Genomic DNA, 26,544 nt, shown 5'->3' on the forward strand with positions numbered 1-26,544 from the left:
TAAAACCTTTCTGCAAATCATGTTCCTGTAAACTGTTGACAATAAATACCTTGTACTAAATTACATTAAAATATAGGGGAAATTATTAGACATTAACCCCTGGGTTTTTATTCTGGTCAAAAAATCTAAATCTAAGCAAATTTTCTTATTACCTTGATGGGAACTGTTGAGGTTGCTTGGCTGCATAGGTTGGTACTGGAAATCTGTTTGCATATATAGGCTAAAAAGAAAAAATAATAAAGTTATTAACACAATGTGCTCATAAATATGATTTCTATAATAGAAATCCAAATATTTAAAATCAATAAACACACTACATGTATCCCTTATCAGAAATGCTTAGAGCCAAGAGTTTCAAATTTCAGATTTTTTTCCAATTTTAGAATATTTGCACATACATAATCAGATATTTCGGGAAAGGGGACCCAAGTCGAAACAGAAAATTCACTGATGTTTCATATATGCCTTATACATATAACCTGAGGGTAATTTTATATGATATTTTAAATAATTTTGTGCATAAAACAAAGTCTGTGTATGCTGAGCCATCAGAAAGCAAAGGTGTCACTCAGCCCCTCATGTGAACAATCTGTGGTTGTCTAGCAATCACCATCACTCCTGACTCTGAATTTATATGCTACTGGTAAGCAATCATTTTCTTACATGTATTCAAATATAAGTGCTCAAGAGTGCATTTTGACTGCAACTCGTCACATGAGGGCAGGTGTAGAATATTCCATTTGTGGCATCATGTTGGTGCTCAGAAAGTTTGGGTTTTGGAGCATTTTAGATTTTCAGATAAGGGGTGTTTTCAACCTGTACTTATTTATAATGCTGACAGTTTAAAACATTTTGTTTGACATATCTTTAATATTGAATGTGGAATACTTAATTCTTTTAAGGTATTTTTTTAATTCAGTAATACCAAAGTACTATACTATGTGGTTCAAATCAACTGTATTAATTAAAAAGTAACATATTTCTTACATAAATGTATTTTAAATAAAATTATCTAACACTATAAATACCACTAATCTAGAATCCTTGACTTTGAAATTCATGATACTCTTCCTTGATGAAGTAGTTGACATTTACAACAAACTGAAACTGTATAACAGCCCCAAATAAGAAAGTAAAAGTAGTATTTTTCATATATCACATTAAATTAGAAGACATTAGGAAGATCAGATGGAATTACTGAATCACTAATGAAGTGACCTTAACCAAGATGTTCTTTACTATCTTCTGTTAATTCCTAAAGTTCTATGACGGGCAGAGAATGCACAGTGGTGGAGAAGACCTTGAACACCCTCTGGCCTCTACCATAGAACAGGTGATCTATCATCTGCAAATTTTTCCCCATGGAATGATTTATATGCACTGTGAAAACGGAGAAAAAAATGCAACAAAATGTCTCCATCCCTTTCCACAAGCCATAGGAGCAGCACTCTAAAGGGATCAAGTCCACTTTTGGAATGACAATGTGATAAGGTAATGGGTATGGAATTAGCTTGAGTGAATCTTACAACAAGGTATAGATAGACCAAAACATCACATTGTGGCCAGACGTGGTGGCTCACGCCTATCTATAATCCCAGCACTTTGGGAGGCTGAAGCGGGTGGATCACTTGAGGTCAGGAGTTCAAGACCAGCCTGGCCAACATGGCAAAACTCCATCTCTAAAAAAAATCAGCCAGGTATGACGGTGCACACCTATAATTCTCACTACTTGGGAGGCTGAAGCAGGAAAACTGCTTGAATCCGGGAGGCAGCGATTGCAATGAGATAAGATCACGTCCCTGCACTCCAGGCTGGGTGACAGAGCGAGTATCCGCCTCAAAAAAAAAAAAAAAAAAAAAAAAAATCACACTGTACCCCAAAATATACACAATTATTTGTCAATTAAAAATAAATTAATGAAAACAAGCTAAAGATTATAAGCAAGCAAGGTGCTGGATATGTTAATTAGCTTGATTTAATCATTTCTACATTATTTACATAAGTCAAAACATCATGCTGAACCCATAAATGTATACAACTATGATTTGCCAATTAAAAATAAAATCAATTTTAAAATTTTTTAACCTTGTTTGGCATTTATCTGATATATACTTTTAAATGTATGCAAAGACCTATATACAAGGATGCTTGATGCCACATTTTTTAATGGTATAAGACTGGAAACAACCTATTTTTAAATTTCTGGTAAATTTATAAGATGGAGCAGTATGCAGTTACTAAAAAGAATGAAGTACATGTTCATTTCTTGCAAAGAGTGGACCAAATGTCCAGAGAAAATTCCCAGCATAGTGCATTTAAAATGCTGGCTAAAGTACTTAAAAGGTATTTTGAAATACTTGGCTGAGTTGGTGGGAAGTAAGAAACATCTTACAGGCCAAAAAAAAACCCAAGAAGGTATGAAAGAGTCCAAACTATGGAGTTGCCTTTGTCCTGTGAACATCTTCCTATCCTTGGCAGGTGGCAGTATGTGTTTTCAACAACACATAGATATAGGAGGCAAAACCTGGGGCCTGAGCTGGATAGAATGATGAATACAAGGACCTATACGAAGCCTAGACATATAAAGGGTGATATCCCGTAGGTTAACTAGAAAAACAAATACCTGCCCCAGAGAAGGCCAGTGGTGATACTGCCTTGGTGCTGATAGGGAACTAAAAAGAATAGTCTCCACAAAGAAATTCTTACCATACACCCATCCTCATAACAGTATGGGGGCCAGAGTTCATAACATTTGTGTGCCAAAAAAAAAAAAAAGAAGAAAGAAAAAAATTCAACAAAAATTTCCGTTTAAAGACATCAAAGATTGACCATGCCCCCAAGCATCTGGCAAAGAAAAATAAATACTCTCAGTAGGAACCCACTATAATTGAGGACTCAAGTATATTTATTTCCAATATAAAGTCAAAAAGAATGTAAGTTTACAGTCAATATCACAAGTGCACTAAGAAATGAGCCATCACAAGAGTCAGCAGAAATAACAAACCTGAGAACCCACCAAGGGCATACATACTAAAATGACCAGATAGAGCACATAAAATAGGTGCTTGAATATGCTTTAAGAAATAAAAGCTTTAAAATATATAATAAAACTGTAACAAAAAAATCACAATAACCAGGCAGATGTGAAAAAGAACTAAGTAGAACTACAGAAACAAAATGTACTATAAAACTAGTTAAATTAGATATTCAACAAGTCAGTTAAATATTGGATTTGGCATAGTTTAGTAGACTTAGTGAATGGAAGGTAGATCCAATATGATCAGAATGGAATACGCAAAAATAACTGGATATATCAAAGAGAGGTTAAGAAACAGAGAGATAATGGCCGGGCACGGTGGCTCAAGCCTGTAATCCCAGCAATTTGGGAGGCTGAGGCGGGTGGATCACAAGGTCAAGAGATCGAGATCATCCCAGTCAACACGGTGAAACCCCGTCTCTACTAAAAATACAAAACATTAGCTGGGCATGGTGGTGCGTGCCTATAATCCCAGCTACTCAGGAGGCTGAGGCAGGAGAATTGCCTGAACCCAGGAGGCGGAGGTTGCGGTGAGCCGAGATCGTGCCATTGCACTCCAGCCTGGGTAACAAGAGCGAAACTCCGTCTCAAAAAAAAAAAAAAAAAAAAAAGAAACAGAAAGATAGTAAAAAGTCTAACATGCAGGAAATGCATGAAAGAGTTAATCAGATAATGAGACAGAGGAAATATTTAAAGAAATAATTGCTAATAATTTGCCAGAATTGAAAAATATAAATCAGATTCAGGAATTCTACTTATTGGCAAAGGAGTTTTTTTTTTCAAGTCCACATGTACACCAACTAGTCTAAAGATATAGAAGAAAAAGCCACATGGAAAAGACATTATCTACAGTAGCAATTAGAGTAACAATTTTTAAATTGCAACAAAGGAAGTTAAAATGTAGTCTTTTTAAAGTTCTTAGGAAAAAAAGCTGTCAACCAAAAACATTCTGAAAAGACAAAAACTGAAAGAATTTACTACCAAAATACCTTCACTAAGGGAACTTCTAAATGATACATGGCAGAAGGATAAGCTGAGATTCAATAAAGTAGGAAAGCAGACAATGAACTCAGGGGAAATAGCTAAAGCTCACAGAGCATTTCACATGTGCCAGATGCAATTCTCAGTGCTCCACACATACTAATCCCTCTGATTTTCACAAAAGTCATTTGTAATTAGTACTATTTTTTTTTTATTTTACAGATGAGGAAACAAGTACATAGAGTTTGAGAATCTTGCCGAAAGTCACAGCTTACGAAGTAACAAAGGCAGCACTCAACCTGGGCAGTTTGGCTCACAGTCTATCCTCTTAACAATTCATTAAATTGGCATATGACATCACAAACCTAAACAAATATTTCATAATTCAATAGTCATATCTATTTGTAGAATTTTTAAAAAAGAATTAAAATACTAAACAACAGCCTACTAATCGGGAGGAAGTGATCAGAATTAAAGCATTCTAACGTCTTTATATTATTTAGAAGAAAAGTAAATATGTTAATTTTAGGTATTACATATACATTTTTAAAATTTTAGAATTATCTCTTAAAAAAGATCTTATCTATATATCTGGGTTAACCCCCTAATAAGACTAAACACTAGCCCAGGAGGAAAGTGAAATGTGGCAGGAGGAGAACCAAATCAACCCAAAAGAATATAAGAGGAGTTGTGTATGGGAAAAAAAAGAAAAAGAAAAAGAAAAATAATGAAATCACAAAATAATAAACTATTGATAATGACCACTAAGCTAAATGAATTACAGTCTCCAATAAAAAGACAAATAGTTTTTAAAAATTGAAATTCTAGAATTTCTATTTACAAAGGTAAACATAAGGACACAGTTGCATGTAAAAAGATATGATATAAATATTAACCAAAAAGAAAAATTATTGTTGTGTTAATATCAGAAAAAATGGATTTCACATGAGAAACTGTCTTTCCCAAGGTTGTGTATAAGCACTCTGACTACCGAAAGCTGAAAATCTAAAAACAGTTACCAGGGACTGCTTTAAAGACTTCTAATAATCAGTATGAAAGATGACATCTAGAACATGAGGAAATTTTAAATATTCTTTAATTAAAACTGAAAGCATTTCTCTTAAAACTAGGCATAAGGTAAGAATATCTGCTTTTACTATTGCTATGCAACATAGTACTAGAAGATGTATTTACAAGATCTAGTCAGAGCAACTAAAAAAGAAATAAAAGGCAACTAAACAGGAAAGGAACAAATATCTCTATTAACAGATACAGCCAGGCAAAAAAGAACAAATAGGCACAGAAGAACAACTATTATATGATTCTGCTTATATGGGATAATCAGAATAGGCAAATTGCAAGAGATACGAACTGGAATGGTAGTTGCCAGGGGATAGGGTTAGGGGAAATGGTAAGTTATTACTTCACGGGTACAAAGTTTCTGTTTGGGGTAATGAAAAAATACTAGAAATAGGGGTGATGGTAGCATAACACTGAGAATGTAATTAATGTCACTTAAGTGTTATTCTTAAAAATGTTAAAATGTCAGAGAAACCACCCAGGCACAGTGGTGGTGACCCTTTACCATTAATGCCCCTCTTCATCTCTGTTTTTACTGTTTTTGATGTTACATCATTTTGTCTGACGTAAGTATTGCTATCCTTGTTCTCTTGGTTTCCATTTGCATGAATATTTACTCATATTTGAAGGAATTACTGATAGGGAAAGACTTACTATTGCTATTTTGTTTTTGCCCCTTCTTCCCTTGCTGCCTTCGATTACTTTTTAGTTAAAAATCAATTATGGATACATAATAGTTGTACATATCACATGGGGTACATGTGGTATTTTGAAACAAGCATACAATGTGTAATGATCAAATCAGGGTAATTGGGATATTCATCACCTCAAGGATTTATCATTTCTATGTTAGGAACATTCCAACTCTACTCTTTTAGCTATTTTGAAATATATAATAAATTATTATTTTTTATTTTTTTGTAGTAGTATTTTGATTCTCATTTTCATTTGTGCATATTCTATAGCACATATATTGTGACATTTTTATAATTACATAAATATTTTATAACATTATAGAAATCTATTTTAAACTGATAACTTCAATCACAAAAACTCTACCCCTTTATATTTCTTCCTCTTCCACTTCATGTAATTGATGACACAGAACTGCTTCTTTTTCTACTGCATATCATTAACACAGATTCATTACTTTTTATGCTATGCTTTTAACATTCTAACAAGATTAAAAAGTGATTTTCACACTCACAGTACTACAGTATTCTCTATTTGTCTATAGACTTATCTTTGAGTTTTTTATTTTTGTATGGTTTTGTGTTGCTATTTACTTTCCTTTCTCTTCACCTTTTTTGCTTCTCTGTCACTTTTATTTTGAATATACTGTCTTTGAGTAATTTTCTTTTCTTGTGGTGTCCTTGTCTGGCCTTGGTTTAATAATACTTTATTTTACCTCATCATGTTTGTTGTTGAACCCTTCCAGTGAATCTTTCAATTTAGCATTACAGTTTTCAGCTCCAGAATTGCTGTTTGGTTCTTCCTTATAGTTCCTTTCTCTTTGTTGATATTCTCATTTTGTGCATATATCATTTTCCTGATTTTAGTTGTCTCTTTGCATTCTCTTTTAACTTTTTTAACATCATTATGATGGTAATTTTTGAATTCTTCAGTAATTTGTATATATCTGTTTCCTTAGGGTCAGTTTCTGGAGATTTAGTTTGTTCCTTTAAATGTGCCATGTTTGTATTTCCTTGTATTATTTGTCATTTATTGTTGGGATTTTGGCATTTGAAGAATTAGCTGCCTTTCCCAGATTTTGCAGTCTTCTTTTATACAAGGACATACGCTACTCAGCCTGGCTATAGATTCTGGAAGCCTCTCATATCTTTTCTGGGGATGTGTCCTCTGTGAGGTTTTTTGTGCAATCTCCTAATTATGGTGGTTTGGCTGGTTTCTACTCAAGAGCACCCTCAGGTGTCTGTCTGTGATACTGTGGTCTCTCTTGACTTTTTTTTTTTTTTTTTTTTTTCACTTTTTTTTTCCTAGTCAGTCTGTGCTCATCCTTTTTTTTCTTTTTTTCTTTTCTTTTTTTTTTTTTTTGACGCGGAGTCTCACTCTGTCACCCAGGCTGGAGTGAAGTAGCAGCGCAATCTCAGCTCACTGCAACCTCTGCCTCCCAGGTTCAAGTGATTCTCCTGCCTAAGCCTCCTGAATAGCTGGGACTATAGGCGTGTACCACCATGCCCAGCTAATTTTTCTGTTTTGTAGTAAACAGGGTTTCACCATATTGGCCAGGCTAGTTTCACCATATTGGCCAGGCTTGTCTCGAACTCCTGACCTCGTGATCCACCTGCCTCAGCCTCCCAAAGTGCTGGGATTACAGGCATGAGCCACTGTGCCCGGACCTATTAATATTTTTTAAATGGTTAGATGGTAAATTTTACTTGTATTTTAAAGAACTAATGGAATCCTCCTCAAACTCTTCCCAACACTACAAGAGGAAGGAATATTTCCAAACTTATTTTACAAGGCCAGCATTACCCTGAAACCAAGGCCAGACAAGGACACCACAAGAAAAGAAAATTACAGGCCAATATCCTTTATGAACATACAGGCAAAAAAATTTCAACAAAAACTAGCAAACTGAATTCAGAAGCACATTAAAAGAATATTTCCTGATGACCGGGTGGGATTTATTCCGGGAATGCAACGGTGGTTTAACATATTCAAATCAATAAACATGCTACACAACATTAGCAAACAAAAAACATAAAAATAACAAAAACCATAATTATTTTAAGAAATGAGAAAAAAAAGAAATTGACAAATTTCAACATTCTTTCATGCTAGAAACTCTCAACATTGTTCTGCCAGGCATGGTGGCTCACGTCTGGAATCCCAGAATTCTGGGAGGCTGAGGCAGGTGGATCAACTGAGGTCAGGAGTTCAAGACCAGCCTGGCCAACATGGCAAAACCCCATCTCTACTAAAACTATAAAAATTAGCTGGGCAGGGTGGCACATGCCTGTAATCTTAGCTACTCAGGAGGCTGAGTCAGGAGAATAGCTTGAACCAGAAGGCAGAGGTTGCAGTGAGCTGAGATCATGCCACTAAACTCCAGCCTGGGTGACAGAGTGAGACTCTGTCTCAAAAAAGAAAAGAGAAAGAAAGAATGAATGAATGAACCTCAGAATAAAGGCTGTACATCACAAGCCAAAAACTAACATCATACTGAACAATGAAAAACTGAAAGCATTTCCTCTAAGATCAGGAATAAGACAAGGATGTCCACTCCTACCACTTCTACTCAACATAGTACTAGAAGTTCTAGCCAGAGCAGTTAGGCAATAAAAAGAAAATAAAATACATCCGAATTGGAAAGGAAGAAGTAAAACTGTGCTTGTTTGCAGATGGCATTGTCTTTTATATAAAAAACCCTAAAGAGTCGACCAAACAAATAAATTTGGTAACTTTATTTGTTAGAACAAATAAATTTGTTAGAACAAATAAATTCAGTAAAGTTGCACAACACAAAATCAACATATGAAAATCAGTAGCATTTCTATACACTACAACAAGCTATCTGAAAAAGAAATCTGAAATAAATCCCATTTAAAATGACATCAAAAATACATACATAAATAAAACAGAAATAAATTTAACCACAAAAAATAAATATCTGTACAAGGAAACCTATAAAACATTCATGAAAGAAACCAAAGACATAAATAAATGGAAAGATATCCCATGGCCATTGATTAGAAGAATTAATATTAAAATAACCATATTACCGAAAGCAATCTACAGATTCAATGCAATACCTATTAATATTCCAATGCCAACTTTCAAAACAATAGAAAAAATTCTAAAATTCATAAGGAATCACAGAAGACCCAGAATCACTAAAGCAATCTTGAGCAAAAAGAACAAAGCTGGAAGCATCACACTACCAAATTTCAAAATATATGGCAAAGCTGTACTAATTAAAACAGCATACTACCGGCATAAGACATACATAAAAGACAAATGGAATAGATTAGAGAAACCCAAATTCACAAATTTATGGTCAGCTAATCTTCAACAAAGGTGCCAAGAATACACAATCAAGAAGGGAACATCACTTCAATAAATAGTTTGGGGACAACTTCATATCCATATGAAGAAACACAAAAATCAACTGGTATTTCACCCCATAAACAAAAATCAACTCAAACTGGATTAAAGATTTAAACATAAGTGGGGGAGGATCCAAAATGGCTAAATAGGAACAGCTCCGGAGTGCAGTTCCCAGCAAGAACAACGCAGAGGATAATTGCCCATCGCATTTCCAAACGAATTTTCACTGCCCACAGACTGGGAGATTCCTGGGCCGAAAAGCACCACATTTTCAGCACAGCAGTTTCACCCGGTGCCGGGTTGGCACACAGAAACTCACACAAATCTGGGCAGCCATTTCAACTGGAACCTGGAACACCTGGGTGACAGAGATGCCAATTCAACTCAAAAGAGAGGGGGCAGAGAAAGGGAGCCAGGCAATCTGGCACAGGGGGTACCACCCCCACAAAACAAGCAATCTGAAATGCTCTGGATTGAGAGTTCTACAGCAAGCACAGCTGGACCCAGGACAGTCCAGCTCAGTGAGGGTAAGGGCAACCATCACTACTGAGGCAGTCTGCCACTACTGAGGCAATTCACCACTACCGAGGCAGTTCACACAGCAGCTGGACAGAGCCTGCAGCAGCTCAGCAACACCTCTACTGGTAAAGTGTGACTAGATTACTCCATGTGGGGCAGGACATCTATGAAAAAAGGCAGCAGCATGATAGGAACTTATAAATAAAGCTGATCTTCCTAGGATAGAACACCTGGGAAAAGAGGCAGTTATGAGTTCCACTGCAGCAGACTTAAAAGTACCTGTCCAGTAACTCTGCACGGAACAGCAGAGCTCCCAGCACAGCACTTGAGCTCCTGTAAGGAACAGACTGTCTCCTCAAGCAGTTCCCTGACTCCAGGATACCCAAAGAGACACCTCCTAAAGGAGAGCTCAGGCCAACATCTGGCAGGTACCCTTCTGGGACAAAGATAACAGAAGAAGAAACCGGCAGCAACCCTTACTGTTCTGCAGTCCCCGCGAGTGATCCCCAGGCAAGTAGGGTTTGGAGGGGACTTCTAGCAGAACTGCAGCAGAGGGGCCTGACTGTAGGAAGGAAAACTAAGAAACAGAAAGAACTTCATCATCAACAAAAAGGACGTCCACTCAGAGACCCCATCCAAAAGTCACCAACTACAAAGACCACAGGTAGATAAAGCCCCTAAGATGGGAAGAAACCAGCACAAAAAGGATGAAAACACCAAAAACCAGAATGCCTCTCCTCCTCCAAAGGATCACAACTCCTCACCAGCTAGGGATCAAAGATGGATGGAGAATAAATCTGATGAATTGACAGAAACAGGCTTCAATAGGTGGGTAATAACAAACTTCTCTGAGCTAAAAGAACATGTTCTAACCCAATGCAAAGAAACTAAGAACCTAGAAAAAAGGTTAAATGGGATGCTAACTAGAATAAACAGCTTAGAAAAGAATATAAACAACTTGATGTAGCAGAAAAACACAGCACAAGAACTTCACAAAGTATACACAAGTTTCAATAGCTGAATTGACCAAGCAGAAGACAGAGTATCAGAGATTGAAGATCAACTCAATGAAATAAAATGAGAAGGAAAAAACAGAGAAAAAAGAGTAAAAAGAAATCAACAAGGCCTCCAAGAAATATGGGATTATGAGAAAAGACCTAATCTACGTTTGATAGGTGTACCTGAATGTGACAGAATGATTCAAAGTTAGAAAACACTCTTCAGGATATTATCCAGAAGAACTTCCCCAATCTAGCAAGGCAGGCCACCATTCAAGTCTAGGAAATACAGAGAACAACACAAAGATATTCCTCAAGAAGAGCAACCCCAAGGCACATAATTGTCAGATTCACCAGGGTTGAAATGAAGGAAAAAATGCTAAGGGCAGCCAGAGAGAAAGGTTGGGTTACCCACAAAGGGAAGCCCACCAGACTCACAGCGGATCTCTCCAGAGAAAACCTAAAAGCCAGAAGAGAGTGGGGGCCAATATTCAACATCCTTAAAGAAAAGAACTTTCAACCTAGAATTTCATATCCAGCCAAACTAAGCTTCATAAGCAAAGGAGAAAGAAAATCCTTAACAAACAAGCAATTGCTGAGAGATTTCATCACCACCAGGCCTGCCTTACAAGAGCTCCTGAAAGAAGTACTAAACAAGGAAAGGAACAACCTGTACCAGCCAATTCGAAAACGTACCAAATGGTAGAGTATTGACACAATGAAAAAAATGTGTTAACTAACGGGCAAAACAACCAGCTAGCATCAAAATGGCAGGATCAAATTCACGCATAACAATATTAATCTTTAATGTAAATGGGCTAAATGCCCCAGTCAAAAGATACAGACTGGCAAATTGGATAAAAAGTCAAAACCCATCAGTGTGCTGTATCCAGGACACCCATCTCACATGCAAGAACATACATAGGCTCAAAATAAAGGGATGGAGGAAGATTTATCAAGCAAACAGAGAGCAAAAAAAAGCAGGAGTTGCAAACCTAGTCTCTGATAAAATAGACTTTAAACTAACAAAGATCAAAAGAGACAAAGAAGGACATTACATAATGGTAAAAGGATCAATGCATCAAGAAGAGCTAACAATCCTAAATATATACACACCCGAATACAGGAGCACCAAGGTACATAAAGCAAGTTCTTAATGACATACAAAGAGACTAAAGACTCCCACACAATAAATAGCGGGAGATTTTAACACTCCACTGTCAATATTAGACAGATCAACAACACAGAAAATTAACAAGGATATCCAGGACTTGAACTCAGATCTGGACCAAGCGGACCTAATAGACATCTACAGAAATCTCCACCTCAAATCCACAGAATATACATTCTTCTCAGCACCGCATTGCACCTACTCTAAAATTGACCACATAATTGGAAGTAAATCACTCTTTCGCAGCAAATGCAAAAGAACGGAAATCATAACAAACAGTCTCTCAGATCACAGGGCAATCAAATTAGAACTCAGGATTAAGAAACTAACAGAACCACACAGCTTCATGGAAACTGAACAACAGGCTCCTGAATGTCGACAGATAAACAATGAAATGAGCAGAAATAAAGATGTTCTTTGAAACCAACAAGAACAAACACACAACATACCAGAATCTCTGGGACATATTTAAAGCAGTGTCTACAGGGAAATTTATAGCAATAAATGCCCACATGAGAAGCAAGGAAGGATCTAAAATCGACACCCTATCATCAAAATTGAAAGAGCTATAGGAGTGAGATTTAAAAAAAAACTCAAAAGGTAGCAGAAGACAGGAAATAACTAAGATCAGGGTGGAACTGAAGGAGACAGAGACACAAAAAAAACCCTTCAAATCTAGGAGCTGGTTTTTTTGAAAAGATCAGCAAAACAGACAAATGGCTAGCCAGATTAATAAAAAAGATCAAATAGATGCAATAAAAAACAATAAAGGGGATACCACTGATTCCACAGAAATACAAACTACAATCAGAGATTACTACAAACAACTCTATGCACATAAACCAGTAAACCTGGAAGAAATTGATAAATTCCTGGGCCCCTGCATCCTCCCAAGCCTAAACCAGGAAGAAGTTGAAACCCTGAATAGACCAATAACAAGGGCTGAAGTTGTGGCAACAATTAATGGCCTAACAACCAAAAAAAGTCCAGGTCCAGACGGGTTCACAGTTAAATTCTACCAGATGTATAAAAAGGAGCTGGTACCATTCCTTCTGAAACTATTCCAAACAATCCAAAAAGAGGGAATTCTTTCCAAATCATTTTATGAGACCAAAATCATCCTGATACCAAAACCCAGCAGAGACTCAATAAAAAAAAGAAAACTTCAGGCCAATATCCATGATGAACACAGAAGATTCAAAAATATTCAATAAAATACTGGCAAACAGATTGCAACAGCACATCAAAAAGCTTATCCATCACAATCAAGTAGACTTCATCCCTGGGATGCAAGGCTGGTTCAACATACGCAAGTCTATAAACATAATCCACCACATAAACAGAACCAAAGACAAAAACCACGTGATTATCTCAATAGATGCAGAGAAGGCCTTCGACAAAATTCAACAGCCCTTTATGCTAAAAACTCTCAATAAACTAGGTATCGACAGAACATATCTCAAAACAATAAAAGCTATTTACAACAAACCTACAGCCAATATCATACTGAATGAGCAAAAGCTGGAAGCAGTCCCTTTGAAATCCGGCACTAGACAAGGATGTCCTCTCTCACTACTCCTATTCAATATAGTATTGGAAGTTCTAGCCAGAGCAATTAGGCAAGAAAAAAAAAATTCAATTAGGAAAAGAAGAAGTCAAATAGTCTGTATTTGCAGATGACATGATTGTATATTTAGAAGACCCTATCATCTCATCCCAAAATCTCCTTAAACTGATAAGCAACTTCAGCAAAGTCTCAGGATACAAAATCAATGTGCAGAAATCACAAGCATTTCTACACACCAATAACAGACTAACAGAGAGCCAAATCATGAGCAAACTCCCATTCACAATTGCTACAAAAAGAATAAATACTTAGGAATACAACTAACAAAGGATGTAAATGACCTTTCTGGGAGAACTACAAACCACTGCTCAATGAAATAAGAGAGGACACAAACAGATGGAGAAACATTCCATGCTCCTGGTTAGGAAGAATCAATAATGTGAAAATGGCCATACTGCCCAAAGTAATTTATAGATTCAACGCTATCCCCATCAAGCCACCAATGACCTTCTTCACAGATCTGGAAAAAAACACCTTAAACTTCATATAGAACCAAAAGAAGCCCACATAGCCAAGACAATACTAAGCAAAAAGAACAAAGCCAGAGGCATCATGCTACCTGATTTCAAACTATACTACAAGTTTACGGTAATCAAAACGCATGGTACTGGTACCAAAACAGAGATACAGACCAGTGGAATAGAACGGAGTCCCTGGAAGCAATGCCACACATCTACAACCATCTGATTTTTGACAAACCTAACAAGAACAAGCAGTGGGGAAAGGATTCCCTGTTTAATAAATGGTGTTGGGAAAACTGGCTAGCCATGTGCAGAAAGCAGAAACTGGACCCCTTACCTGACACCTTACACTAAAATTATCTCCAGATGGATTAAAGACTTAAACATAAGGCCTAACACCATAAAAAACCCTGGAAGAAAACCTAGGCAAAACCATCCAGGACATAGGCATAGGCAAGGACTTCATGACTAAAACACCAAAAGCATTGTCAACAAAAGCCAAAATAGACAAATGGGACCTAATTAAACTCCACAGCTTCTGTACGGCAAAGGAAACAATCATTAGAGTAAACTGGCAACCAACAGAATGGGAAAAAATGTTTGCAATCTACCCATCTGACAAAGGGCTAATATCCAAAATCTACAAAGAACTAAAATAGATTTACAAGAAAAAAACAAACTCATCCAAAAGTGGGCAAAGGATATGAAGAAACACTTTTCAAAAGAAGACATATATGAGGCCAAGAAACAAAAAAATGCTAATCATCACTGATTATTAGAGAAATACAAATCAAAACCACATTGAGATACCACTTCACACCAGTTAGAAGGGCGATCATTAAAAAATCTGGAGACAACAGATGCTGGAGAGGATGTGAAGAAATAGAAACACTTTTACACTGTTGGTGGGAGTGTAAATTAGTTCAACCATTGTGGAAGACAGTGTGGCGCTTCCTCAAAGACCTAGAAATAGAAATTCCTTTTGACCCAGCAATCCCATTACTGGTTATATAACCAAAGGATTATAAATCATGCTATTATAAAAACACATGGACATGTATGTTCATAGCGGCACTGTTTACACTAGCAAAGAGCTGGAACCAATCCAAATGCCCATCGAGGATAGACTGGACAAGGAAAATGTGGCACATATACACCATGGAATACTATGCAGCCATAAAAAATGATGAGTTCGTGTCCTTTGTAGGGACATGGATGAATCTGGAAACCATAATTCTCAGCAAACTGACACAAGAACAGAAAATCAAACACCACATGTTCTCACTCATACATGGGTGTTGAACAATGAGAACACACGGATACAGGGAGGGGAGCATCACACACTGGGGTCTTTTGCTGGGGGCCAAGGGAGGGACAGCAGGGGGGTGGGGATTTCGGGGAGGGATAACATGGGGAGAAATGTAGGTGATGGGAGGATGGAGGCAGCGAACCACATTGCCATGTGTGTACCTAGGCAACAATCCTGCATGATCTGCACATGTACCCCAGAAGCTAAAGTACAATTAAAAAAAAAAAACAAAGATTCAAACCTAAGACCTGAAACTATAAAACTACTAAAAGAAAACATAGGTAAATACTCTTAGCAGTATTGCATTACATATATATGTCAGAATGGCAAATATTAGTGGTTTTTTTACCATTACTGTTAAATTTACAAAAAAATCTTGAAAATTGTTAAAATGCCAAATTTTATATATATTTTGCAAAATAAGAAATATAGACATATATGGCAATGATGAAGAATATACAGATAATTTCTAACTAACATGCATAGGGCCTATGTACCCATCCTGCATACATAACAATATGGAAAAATTTGCAAGATATATGGCTAAGAGGAAAAAGGACATAACAATTCCTTTTTATATATAAAAAGGGGTGGAATAGGGAGATTCTGTGTGTGTATATACATTAAAACATGAAGAATGATTTCTTATCATTTTCAACAGTGAAAATCAATGAATCACAGCTACATCTATTAATAGAGATAAATCACAAAGTGACATAAAGGGAAAAAGCAGGCTGCAGATACATGTGCAAATTATCAAAACGTTTTTAAAGCTTTAAAAATGATTTTAAAATATATTACATATTGCTTAGGGATCAGTAAAAGTATATCATGATCTAAACACTCCCTAATACACTTGCAGAAACAGTGATTATCAGTCCTACAGCTGAGACAATTAGGCCTATCCAAGAGCTCAGCACCAGGTCTTTGGTAATATCCCATAAGGAGACAGGTACTGAAAACAGAAAGAGCAGACAGAAAAAAGTAATGATAGCATAGGTCTCGTGTCATTTCTCAATCCTGGTTGCTAAGCAAGGCATTCCTCATGTCCAGGTGCCTTTTTCTGTGTCCTCTATGCCAAGGACTCCACTGGTTTTCCTTTAAAGAACTCAGGGGGCAGGGCACAAGGGCTCATACCTGTAATCCTAGCACTTTGGGAGGCCCAGGTGGGTGGATCATGTGAGGTCAGGAGGTCAAGACCAGCCTGGCCAATGTGATGAGATCCCATATCTACTAAAAATACAAAAATTAGCTGATTGTGGTGGCACTCACCTGTAATCCCAGGTGTTTTGGAGGCTGAGGCACAACAATCGCTTGAACCTGGGAGGCAGAGGTTGCAATGAGATGTAATTGTGCCACCACACTCCAGACTGTACAACAGAGCAAGGCTCTGTCTCAAAGACAAAAAAATTAGGGACCACCTATAATATTCCTGAGTTCTTAAGAGTTATCTATATTTCTAGCTATATCTACATAAATTTTCAATCTTTAAACATTTGATCTTTTAATACAGTAAAGAAAAATAAGTATACACTTACAACTTCTCTGGGAGGTGTCACTGGAGAAACATGTCGAGGAACACTCACTGGCTGTCTAGAAGGGTTTGCTTGATTTTTGCCACCTGACCTGAAAGATACAATTATTTTTCATCTAAATTAAAACATTTCTACATGAAATATTACACACATTTTGCATTTTCCCAAATACAGAATAATGATGGTAGTAGTGGTGGTGATGATAATCATGACACAGTTAAAATTTTTTTATGCCATTTTAACATCTTTCATGCATTTTAAATCCTTATGGTATTAGAAAGCATTACTAACCACATTTTATAATTAAACAGAAATGTTAAGAAATTGTGAAAGTTGGTCAGTTAAGCAAACGGTCCCTTAAAGTTTTCTTCTCAAATCTTCCTAAAATCAGAGAAGAGTGAAAGCATATTCTCAGGTTGCCAAGTAGTCATTTTAAAAGTTAGGAAATCCAGCCAGGCACAGTGGCTCACGCCTGTAATCCCAGCAGTTTGGGAGGCCGAGGCAGGTGGATCACCTGAGGTCAGGAGTTTGAGACCAGCATGGCCAACATGGTGAAACCGCATCTCTACTAAAAATACAAAAATGAAAAAAAAAAAATTATATATATATAAGAAATTTTTTAAAATGAGCTGGGCGTGGTAATGGGCACATATAATCCCAGCCATTTGGGAGGCTGAGGTAGGAGAATTGCTTGAACCCGGGAGGCAGCAGTTGCAGTCAGCCAAGATCGTGCCATTGCACTCCAGCCTGGGCGACAAGAGCAAAAACTCAGTCTCAAAAAATAAAAAAATTAGGAAATCCAAGGGTAGCAAATGAATTGGCTGGAAAGATATGTTTTAGACATGCTGAGCTGACAGCAAGTCAGTGCACTGGAGATATATGGAAGATAGCTATAGTTAAGAAACTCAAACTTCAAAAATGCAGATGGGGGAATTATTTACATAGACTGGTCAGTTGGAAGTGTGATAGGAAGTATTTACTTACTCCACCATCAGAATTGGTGTTAAGCAAAATGAACCCTGAGCACTTTCAGTAGCCTAAGGCCTGACCACCATAATCTTTTCCCCTCCCTTTTATAAGAGGTGGCATGGTCACCACAGCCTTTCAACCCATGCTAATCATGTCACAAGGTCACAGAGATAACTTAGAACCCTATTTTAGAGGATTACCAACCTCTGTGATATGACTATCACCATTAATACTTTGTAAATTATTTAATATAGGCTGAGCGTAGAGGCACATGCCTGTAATCCCTGCACTTTGCGAGGCTGAGGCAGGTGGATGGCTTCAAAAAGTTCGAGACCAGCCTGAGCAACGTGGCAAAACCCCATCTCTACAAAAAAAATACAACAATTAACTAGGTGTGGTGGCACACCTGTAACCCCAGCTACTTGGAAGTCTGAGGCAGAATGATCACCTAAGCCCAGGGAGGTTGAGATTCTGTCTCAGAAAATAGATGTATATATTTAATATACGAATTAAAAGAAAAAATGTAAGTACTCATATGTTTGTGATCTCTTCTTTCTGAAGAAGCTTCTGCACAGCTGATCTCTCTTGATGAAGATAAAAATAGCACAGACAATAAGGGGAACAATTAGGAAGAAGAACACCAGAAGTCCGTCCCTCAATGCAGTATTCATTTCTAGAGAGAAGAATTTTACATCAACAGTCACCAAACTCATACTACCCAGAAAATACTAGAGGATTATAAATATTTTACATTAATTTTCCCATTACTCAAAAATCAAACTGACATTAATTGAATACATTGAGAAGTCTTTCTCACAGTTCATCCCTGTCCACTTTATATCTGTCTTCACAAAAATAACCACTTTTATTAGTTTCTTCTGTAATCTTACAGTATTTCTTCAAGCAAACAATCAAGAACAAAAGATGTTTCTATTGTCAACACTTTCTTATACCAAAGGTAACATATTATTTGGGGCATCAGTTTTTTTCACTTATCAGTACATAGTGGGTCAACTCATTTTCCACACAGCTATACAAAACTCCATTGTGAAGATGTTCTAGAGTTTATTTAACTTGTACCCTACTGATAAACACTTTTTTTTTTCAATCTTTTGTTACTACCATTATAGCAACCAAAATAAGTTGCTATAATAAATAACCTTGTACATATGTCATAACATATGAGTCCAGGTATAACTACAGAATATTTCCCTAAAGCAGAATTGCTGTATCAATAAATAAGTGCATTCATCACTCTTTTTAGGTATTGTCAAGTTGTCTTTCAATAGTAATGGTTACAATTTATAAGAATATTACAAGTAATATATAAGAATTCCCCATAGCCTCACCCACAGAGCCAAACCCAGATTTTTGCCAACCTGGTAGGTGAAAAATGTTATCTTATAAAATTTTAATTTACTTTTTTTTAATACTATGAGTGGAGCATTTTTGTTTCTTGTTTAAGGAAACGTTATTTCTTTTTGTCAGTCCTTTGACTATTTTTCTACTAAACTCTTGCTTTTGTCTTCTTAATTTCTAAAAGTTCTTTAAATACCAGAGAGATTAGCTTTGCCGACGATATGAGTTGCAAATGTTTTCCCCATTTTAACTTACGGCACTATGCTTTTCCCCATGCAGAACTTCATTATTAATGTATAGTTAAATCTATCAATTTTATTTGTATGCCTTCTAGATTTTAAGTTTCACTGTAACTTTTACAAATTCATTAAGTTTGATGTGTTCTGTATTTTTTTGAGAAATAACACAATAGATATGAACAGGAGTGGTAAATTGATTCATAATTTTAATTTGTAAGAGAACCAGAAATTTCTGTTAAAAGTTGTATAAAGCTATATGAAACAATATTTATCCCAACTGAAAATCAAAATACAATTGACCCTGGAACAATGTGGGTTTGAACTGCACAGGTCCACTTATATGCAAACTATCTTGTGTCTCTACCACCCTTGACACCAACCTCTCCTCTTCCTCCTCAGCCTACTCTACAGGAAGATGATAAGGATGAAAGTCTTTATGATAATCTACTTTCACTGGATGAATAGCATATACATTTTCTCTTCTTTGTGATTTTCTTAATAAATTTTCTTTTCTCTAGCTTGCTTTATTATAAGGATACAGTATACAATACATAGACAAAATCTGTGGTAATCAATTGTTTATGTTATTGGTAAGTCTTCCAGTCAACAGCTTCGTAGTCAAGTTTTGGGGAAGCCATAAGTTACACATGGCTTTTCAGCTATCGGGGGTTGGTGCCCCTAATCTCTGCATTATTCAAGGGTCAACTGTATAAATAATTAAAGCAAGCTTCATATTATCATTTTATACTTACCAATGAGTAAACAATATTTAAATTAAAGCATTCCACACTGGCAAGATTATTTTGAAATCGAAACCTTCACACTGTTAGTGGCATTACACAAATGTATCATTTATTAGGAATTTTTACTCCTAAAAGAACTATAAAAAGAATTATTCTCTTCAAACTAATCTCATTACTGGCAATAGATTCTTCAACTGGAAAAATGCATACACATTAACATGTATACTATAATGTTAACAGTGCATTATCAAAACCTTAAAGACAATCTAAATGTCAAATAATTAGAAAATGCTAAGTGAAGTTATGGCATATCCACTGGATGAAATGATACACAGCCATTAAAATCTATAGTTCTAACTTCCAGTTACAGCCAAGGAGGAATAACAGGGGCCAGATTTACTCTACCAGCTAAAATAACCAGAAAACCAGACATAATATATGAAACGACAGTTTTTCGAGACACTGGACGTCAGGCAACAAACAGCAATGATCCCTGAGAGGCAGGAAAAAAAATAAGGTGAGCCTTACAACTGTCCCAGGTTTGTGTCTAAAGAAAGTTAACAGACACTAATGAGGGGTGTGGGTCCCAAAGCAAAACCCAGTGGTCTCTCTCAGTTAAAGAGATGGAGCTGCTATTCTGAAGAGGCCAAGGCAGCTAGAGTTCCCAGACAAAGTAGCAAAGGGAAGAGAGCTACAGAGAAAACTTGAAAGATCTGCATCAGTGCTGATGGATATATGCATGTAAGTAGACCATGTGAAGCTGGAGAAAGAACCATTGTAAAAAGATTGATGGAAATAAGCCCTACAACTCACACAGGCCTAGGAAGAGTATTTGTTCCTACAATTCAGTGGGAAACTTCATAATTAATGTGGCACTGAGCAGGATAAACAGAAGTGGTTTTGCCTCAGTAATAAAGCAGAATCAGTCCTAGACTAAATGCTATTCAGGCCCTGCCTTAAAAGTTTAAAAGCAAGACCCTGAAGGATCAAACTATGTTCAGGTAACTCAAGCATACTAGTATAATAGAAATGCAAAAATACCCAATAACCCACAAAGTAGGATTTACAATTTCTGGCATCTAATAAAAATTTATAAGGCTTACAAAAATGCTGAAATAGATAAGGCAAAAAGAGGGAAAAATATCAAAACGGAGACATTGTACCTATGATAGAATTAGTAGACAAGGATATTAGCAGTTATTACAACTGTATGCTATTTGTTCAAAAACTTAAAGACTGAGCATCTTACGTAGTGTTATGAAAGATATAAAAGAAATGGAACTCTAGAAATAAAAACGACAATGTCTAAAATGGAAAACACACTGGATCAAGTTAATGACAAATTCGACTTCATGGAACAAATGTGAACTGAAGAGTAGTAACAGAAGTTGCTCAAAATTAAACATGAAGACAAAAGAGTAATTTTTAAATATCCACAGCCAGCCAGGCATGCTGGCTCACACCTATAATCCCAGATTTTGGAAGGATCACTTGAGGCCAGGAGTTTGAGACCAGCCTGACCAACATGGTGAAACCCCGTCTCTACTAAAAATACAAAAATTAGCCAGGCATGGTAGCACACAAATGTAGTCCCAGCTACTCAGGCGGCTAAGGCATGAGAATTGCTTGAACCCTGGAGGCAGAAATTGCCACGAGCCAAAATCATGCCACTGCACTCTAGCCTGGTCGATAGAGCAAGACTCTGTCTCAAAAAAAGTAAAATTAAATTAAAATTTAAAAAGTAAAATAAAAATAAAAAATCAACAGCCAGTCAGTAAGATGTGAAATAACATCAAGCAGCCAAATATACATAAAATTGGAGGACTTGAATGAGAAGGGAGAAAGAAGAAGACAGAAAAAAAATATTTGAAGAAATTATGGCCAAAAATTTTTCAAATATGAAGAAAACTATACAAGCACAGATCCAAAAAGCTCAAAAAATCCCAAGTACACCAAGGCATATTGTAATAAATTATTAAAAATCAGAGATAAAGAGAAAAACATTGCAAGCAACCAGAGATTCGAAAAACACCTATACAGCAGCCATTACATACAAAGAAAAGGATGACAGCAGGTCTTCAGGAAGAACAATGCAAGTCAGAAAACAAGGAAGATCCTTAGAAGTAAAAAGGGAGGAAAAGTGTCACCCCAGAATTCTTGCCCAGTTAAATTATCATTCAAGTAGCAGGGCAAATTAAAGATGTTTTTCAGACATACAAAAGTTAAAAATATTTGTCAGTGGCACACCTGCATTATAAGAAATGTAAAAGGAAATCCTTCAAGCAGAAATTAAATGATATCAGATTGAAATGCAAATTTACACAAAGAAATGAAGAGCACCAGAAATGCTAATTATATGGGTAAATATAAAGACTTTTTCTATTATTAAGTCTCATTGAAAGATAATCAACGTTCAAAGCAAAATGAGTAACAATTAATTGTGGGGTTTATAAAATAAGTAGAAGTAAAACATGACAACAATGGCACAAAAAGAGAGACATAGAAATTTACTAAAGTATTATAGTATCACTACAACAGAGACTATGACAGAAAAATATCAAGACAGTAAATTTAAACATAAACACATCAATAATCAAGTTAAATATAAATAATCAAAACAACTTAGGCAGAGAACGGCAGATTAGATAAAAAGTAAGACCCAACTATATCACTAATTACTATAGCATGATATAAAGAAATAAGTAAAAGGATGGAAAAATTTTCCATGCTGACTAATTAATAGAAATCTGGAGTAGCTATATTAATAACATCTCAATGCAGAACAGAGAATATTACTAGGGAGAAAGAATGCTATTTTGTAAAGGATAACGGAGTCAATTTACAACAAGGATAGAGTAATTCTAAATGTCTATGCACCTAATAACAGAGCATAATAATAAATAAAGAAAAAATTGACAGAACTATTAAGGAAATAGGCAAATTGGCAGTTATAGCCAAAGGATTCAATAATCCTTTCAATAACTGACAGAGTAAGTAGACCAGAAAATCAGTAAGGACATCAAAGATCTGACTACCTATTAACTAAAATGAACTAATAACTTAGAGAATATTCCACCTAAGAATAGTAGAATACACATTCAAGTGTACACAGAACTTTTACCAAGATAAACCACATTCTGGACTACAAGTTTCAAAAAATAAAAGGATTCAAGTCATATATAATATGCTCTCTTGCTACAGTGAAATAAAATTTAAATCAGTAACATTAAGGTAACTAAAAAGGCCAGGTGCACTGGCTCACACCTGTAATCCCAGCACTTTGGGAGGCCGAGGCAGTGGATCATCTAAGGCTGGCAGTTCAAGACCAGCCTGACCAACATAGAGAAACCCTGTCTCTACTAAAAATACAAAAATTATCCAGGTGTGGTGGCAGGCTCCTGTAGTCCCAGCTACTCAGGGGGCTGAGGCAGGAGAACAGCTTGAAACTGGGAGGCGGAGGCTGCAGGGAGCAGACGTCACACCACTGCACTCCAGCCTGGGTGACAAGAGACTCCGTCTCAAAAAAAAAAAAAAAAAACCTAAAAAATCCAGAGATTTCAAAAGAAATAGCACATATCTAAATAATCTGTAAGTCAAAGAAAAAAAATAAAAACAGAAGGTAATCAGAATGGAAAGAACATGGAGGTATAACATATCAAAATTTCTTGGCTGAATTAGAGGAAAACCGATAACAATAAAATGCCTATATCAGAAAAGAAAAGGGTCTCAAATCAATGACCTCATTTTCCACCTTAAGAAACTAGAAAAAAGAACAAATGAAATACAAAGTAAGCAACTAAGAGAAAATATATACAAAGTACATGTTTAAGAAAGAACTTGAATACTTGAATCAGTGACATGTAAAGAATTTTCAAAACTCATTAAAACAATCCAATTAAAAACTGGAAAAAGAGACTTAAATAGACACATAACCAAAGAAGATATGTAGATGGCAAATAAGTACAAGAAAAGATTCTCAACATCATTAGTAATTAGAGAAATGCAAATTAAAACCACAATGAAATACCACTATATACCTACTGGAGTAGATAACATTAAAAAGACTGACAATAACAAGTGTTAGAGAGGATGTAGGGAAATTGGAGCTCTCATACACAGCTAGTGAGGATGTAAAATGGTATAGCCACATTGTATAACAGTTTGGCAGTTCCTTTAAAAGCTTAACATACACCTACTATATGACTAGTCATTCTAGCTGGCTATTTACCCAAGAGAAAAAAAGCATATAATCTCACCAGAAAGATACCGGTAAACGGGGAGTTCACAGTCTATCAGGGAATTTTAAAAGGCAAATCAGTAATTAGTAGAGTAATTAGTGCTAACAGTACTAGAAAAGCAATAGAAGGGAATGATAATTGAGATTTAGGCAGCCAGGGGAAACTTCCTTTAAAAAATGACACATCATCTGAAGCCTAAACAGCAATTAACCAACTGCCAACAATGTGAAAATAATATGGTATGAAAGCCCAGAGGTAAAAGATAGTAGCCTATTAGAGGAAATCAAAGAAGTTACAATATGTCTTTAGCACAGTGAAAAGAGGCTGGAAAGGTAAGCGAGGGGCAAGTCATGCAGGACATTTAAGCCATGTTAAGGAGTTGTGGACTTCATTCTAAAAGCAATGCAGATGCACTGAATTAAAGCAAGACGCTGACATAATAAAAACTGAATTCTTGAAAGGAAACACTGAACTCTGTAATGTAGAGTGAAACATGGATTATAGGAAGCAAGATGAAAAACAGGGAGCCTACATAAGAGGCTATGATGTATGTCCAGGCAAGAAATTGAAAGTAATAAACTGGGATGAGAAAAACGGAAACATTCACAAGGAATTTAGGAGGCTGAATCAACATAATTAAATGTATAACTGATGTGGGAAGTGAGGGAGAGGTACAAGGATGCCCAATTAATGCCTTGGGCCACTGGGAGATCACACTAATTTTCTTCTATATTACTTGCCATTGTATGTAGGTCCACTGTCCATACTTCCTCCGTATCCTTTAGTCTCACAATTTGGGGGAGCCCAGCCATTTTCACAGTGACAATTCTTATTGCTATTACATACCTTCAAAACAATCAAAACACCACTTTTGTTAATTGTGAATGTTGCTCTGTATCGTCAACTCAAGAATGGAAACCAAGAGAAAGGACTAAATTCATATAAACTTACTGACACTGTTTAAAAGTAAAAATGTATCAGGAATCTAAATTCCCCAATATCTGAAAATCCTGGGAATTCTCATCTAGTCCTCTCTGAGATTTCTCATTATTTAGCACTAATTTCATGAACAAACCAAAAGGAAACATTACCTACCCCATGTCCATGACACTTTTTCTGGACATCACAGTCATAATTCAGAACAGAAGCATCTACACACTGGAAGTTTCTACAGATCTGGGGGAAAAAAAAATGAACTAAGTAAAGAAAGATTGAGCACATTCATTAAAAAGTACCCAGAAAAAAGACCTGGGTATAGATTATTTCATTGCAGAATTATTTCAAACTTTCAAGGAACCACTAATTCCTATATTATATTTTTGAAAATGCAGAAAAATAAGTGACATTAACTAATTAACACAAAATTAATTATCAAAAACACAGATGACATAAAGACCAAAAACAAAGATAAAACTATTATCTATCCTTCCATGTGATATAGATGTGATAATCCTAAATAAAATATTCCCAAATGGACTTTTTCAAATCAAAAGTAACCAGACAGAGGACAGGTGAAGTGGCTCGTACCTGTAATCCAAGCACTTTGGGAGGCCGAGGCGGGCAGATCACCTGAGGTCAGGAGTTTGAGACCAGCCTGACCAACATGCTGAAACCCTGTCTCTACTAAAAAAATAAAACTAGCCAGGTGTGGTGGCACATGCCTTTCAATCCCAGCTACTTGGGAGGCTGAGGCAGGAGAATCGCTTGAACCCAGGAGGCAGAGGTTGCGATGAGCCAAGATCGCACCATTACACTCCAAACTGGGAAACAAGAGTGACACTCCATCCCAATAAAAAAAAATAAAAAAAAATAAAAAAGTAACCAGATAGAATTAACTCCAGGACTATAAGGAAGACTCAAGGATAGAAGTTCAATTGCTGTTAGACGTCTATAAAGTGTTGTTACTACGACAGACATCGAAAGGATAACTGATATTTAAAACTCATTTTAATTTTTAAAATTCTTTCAAAAAGAAAAGGATACTTTGTTGACAAGATAAACCTGTTTTCCAGTACCATGATTAGATACTTCTATTAAAAGCACTATTGAAAATAAGTCCTTATAACATTACATGATTCAAGAAATTCTGGTTCATATGGTGAGATATGAAACAGAAATGAATCCTAAATACTGAGAGATAAAAAAAAAAATTACCTCAGAAAAAATATTAACCTAAGATCTAAAGGAATCAGCTAAAAACATTTTAG

The 26,544-nt window shown here is 36.1% G+C and overlaps 1 protein-coding gene across 2 annotated transcripts in view; it reads right to left on the reverse strand.

Annotated features, from left to right (window-relative positions):
• ADAM9 (ADAM metallopeptidase domain 9) overlaps positions 1 to 26,544 on the reverse strand; it is a 117,704-nt gene that overhangs the window by 2,923 nt on the left and 88,237 nt on the right. The window contains exons 17-21 of one of the 2 annotated variants that reach the window (XM_003938130.4): positions 25,433 to 25,513; positions 25,078 to 25,183; positions 18,290 to 18,431; positions 16,793 to 16,880; positions 153 to 220 (exon numbers count right to left, since the gene is read on the reverse strand). In XM_003938130.4, the coding sequence (XP_003938179.2) occupies positions 153 to 220; positions 16,793 to 16,880; positions 18,290 to 18,431; positions 25,078 to 25,183; positions 25,433 to 25,513 (485 nt within the window). The remainder of the gene's footprint in view (positions 1 to 152; positions 221 to 16,792; positions 16,881 to 18,289; positions 18,432 to 25,077; positions 25,184 to 25,432; positions 25,514 to 26,544) is intronic. The other variant, XR_012513198.1, reaches the window with a different exon arrangement.

Source organism: Saimiri boliviensis, chromosome 13 (genome assembly GCF_048565385.1).
Source record: "Saimiri boliviensis isolate mSaiBol1 chromosome 13, mSaiBol1.pri, whole genome shotgun sequence".
NCBI classification, from domain to species: Eukaryota; Metazoa; Chordata; class Mammalia; order Primates; family Cebidae; genus Saimiri; species Saimiri boliviensis.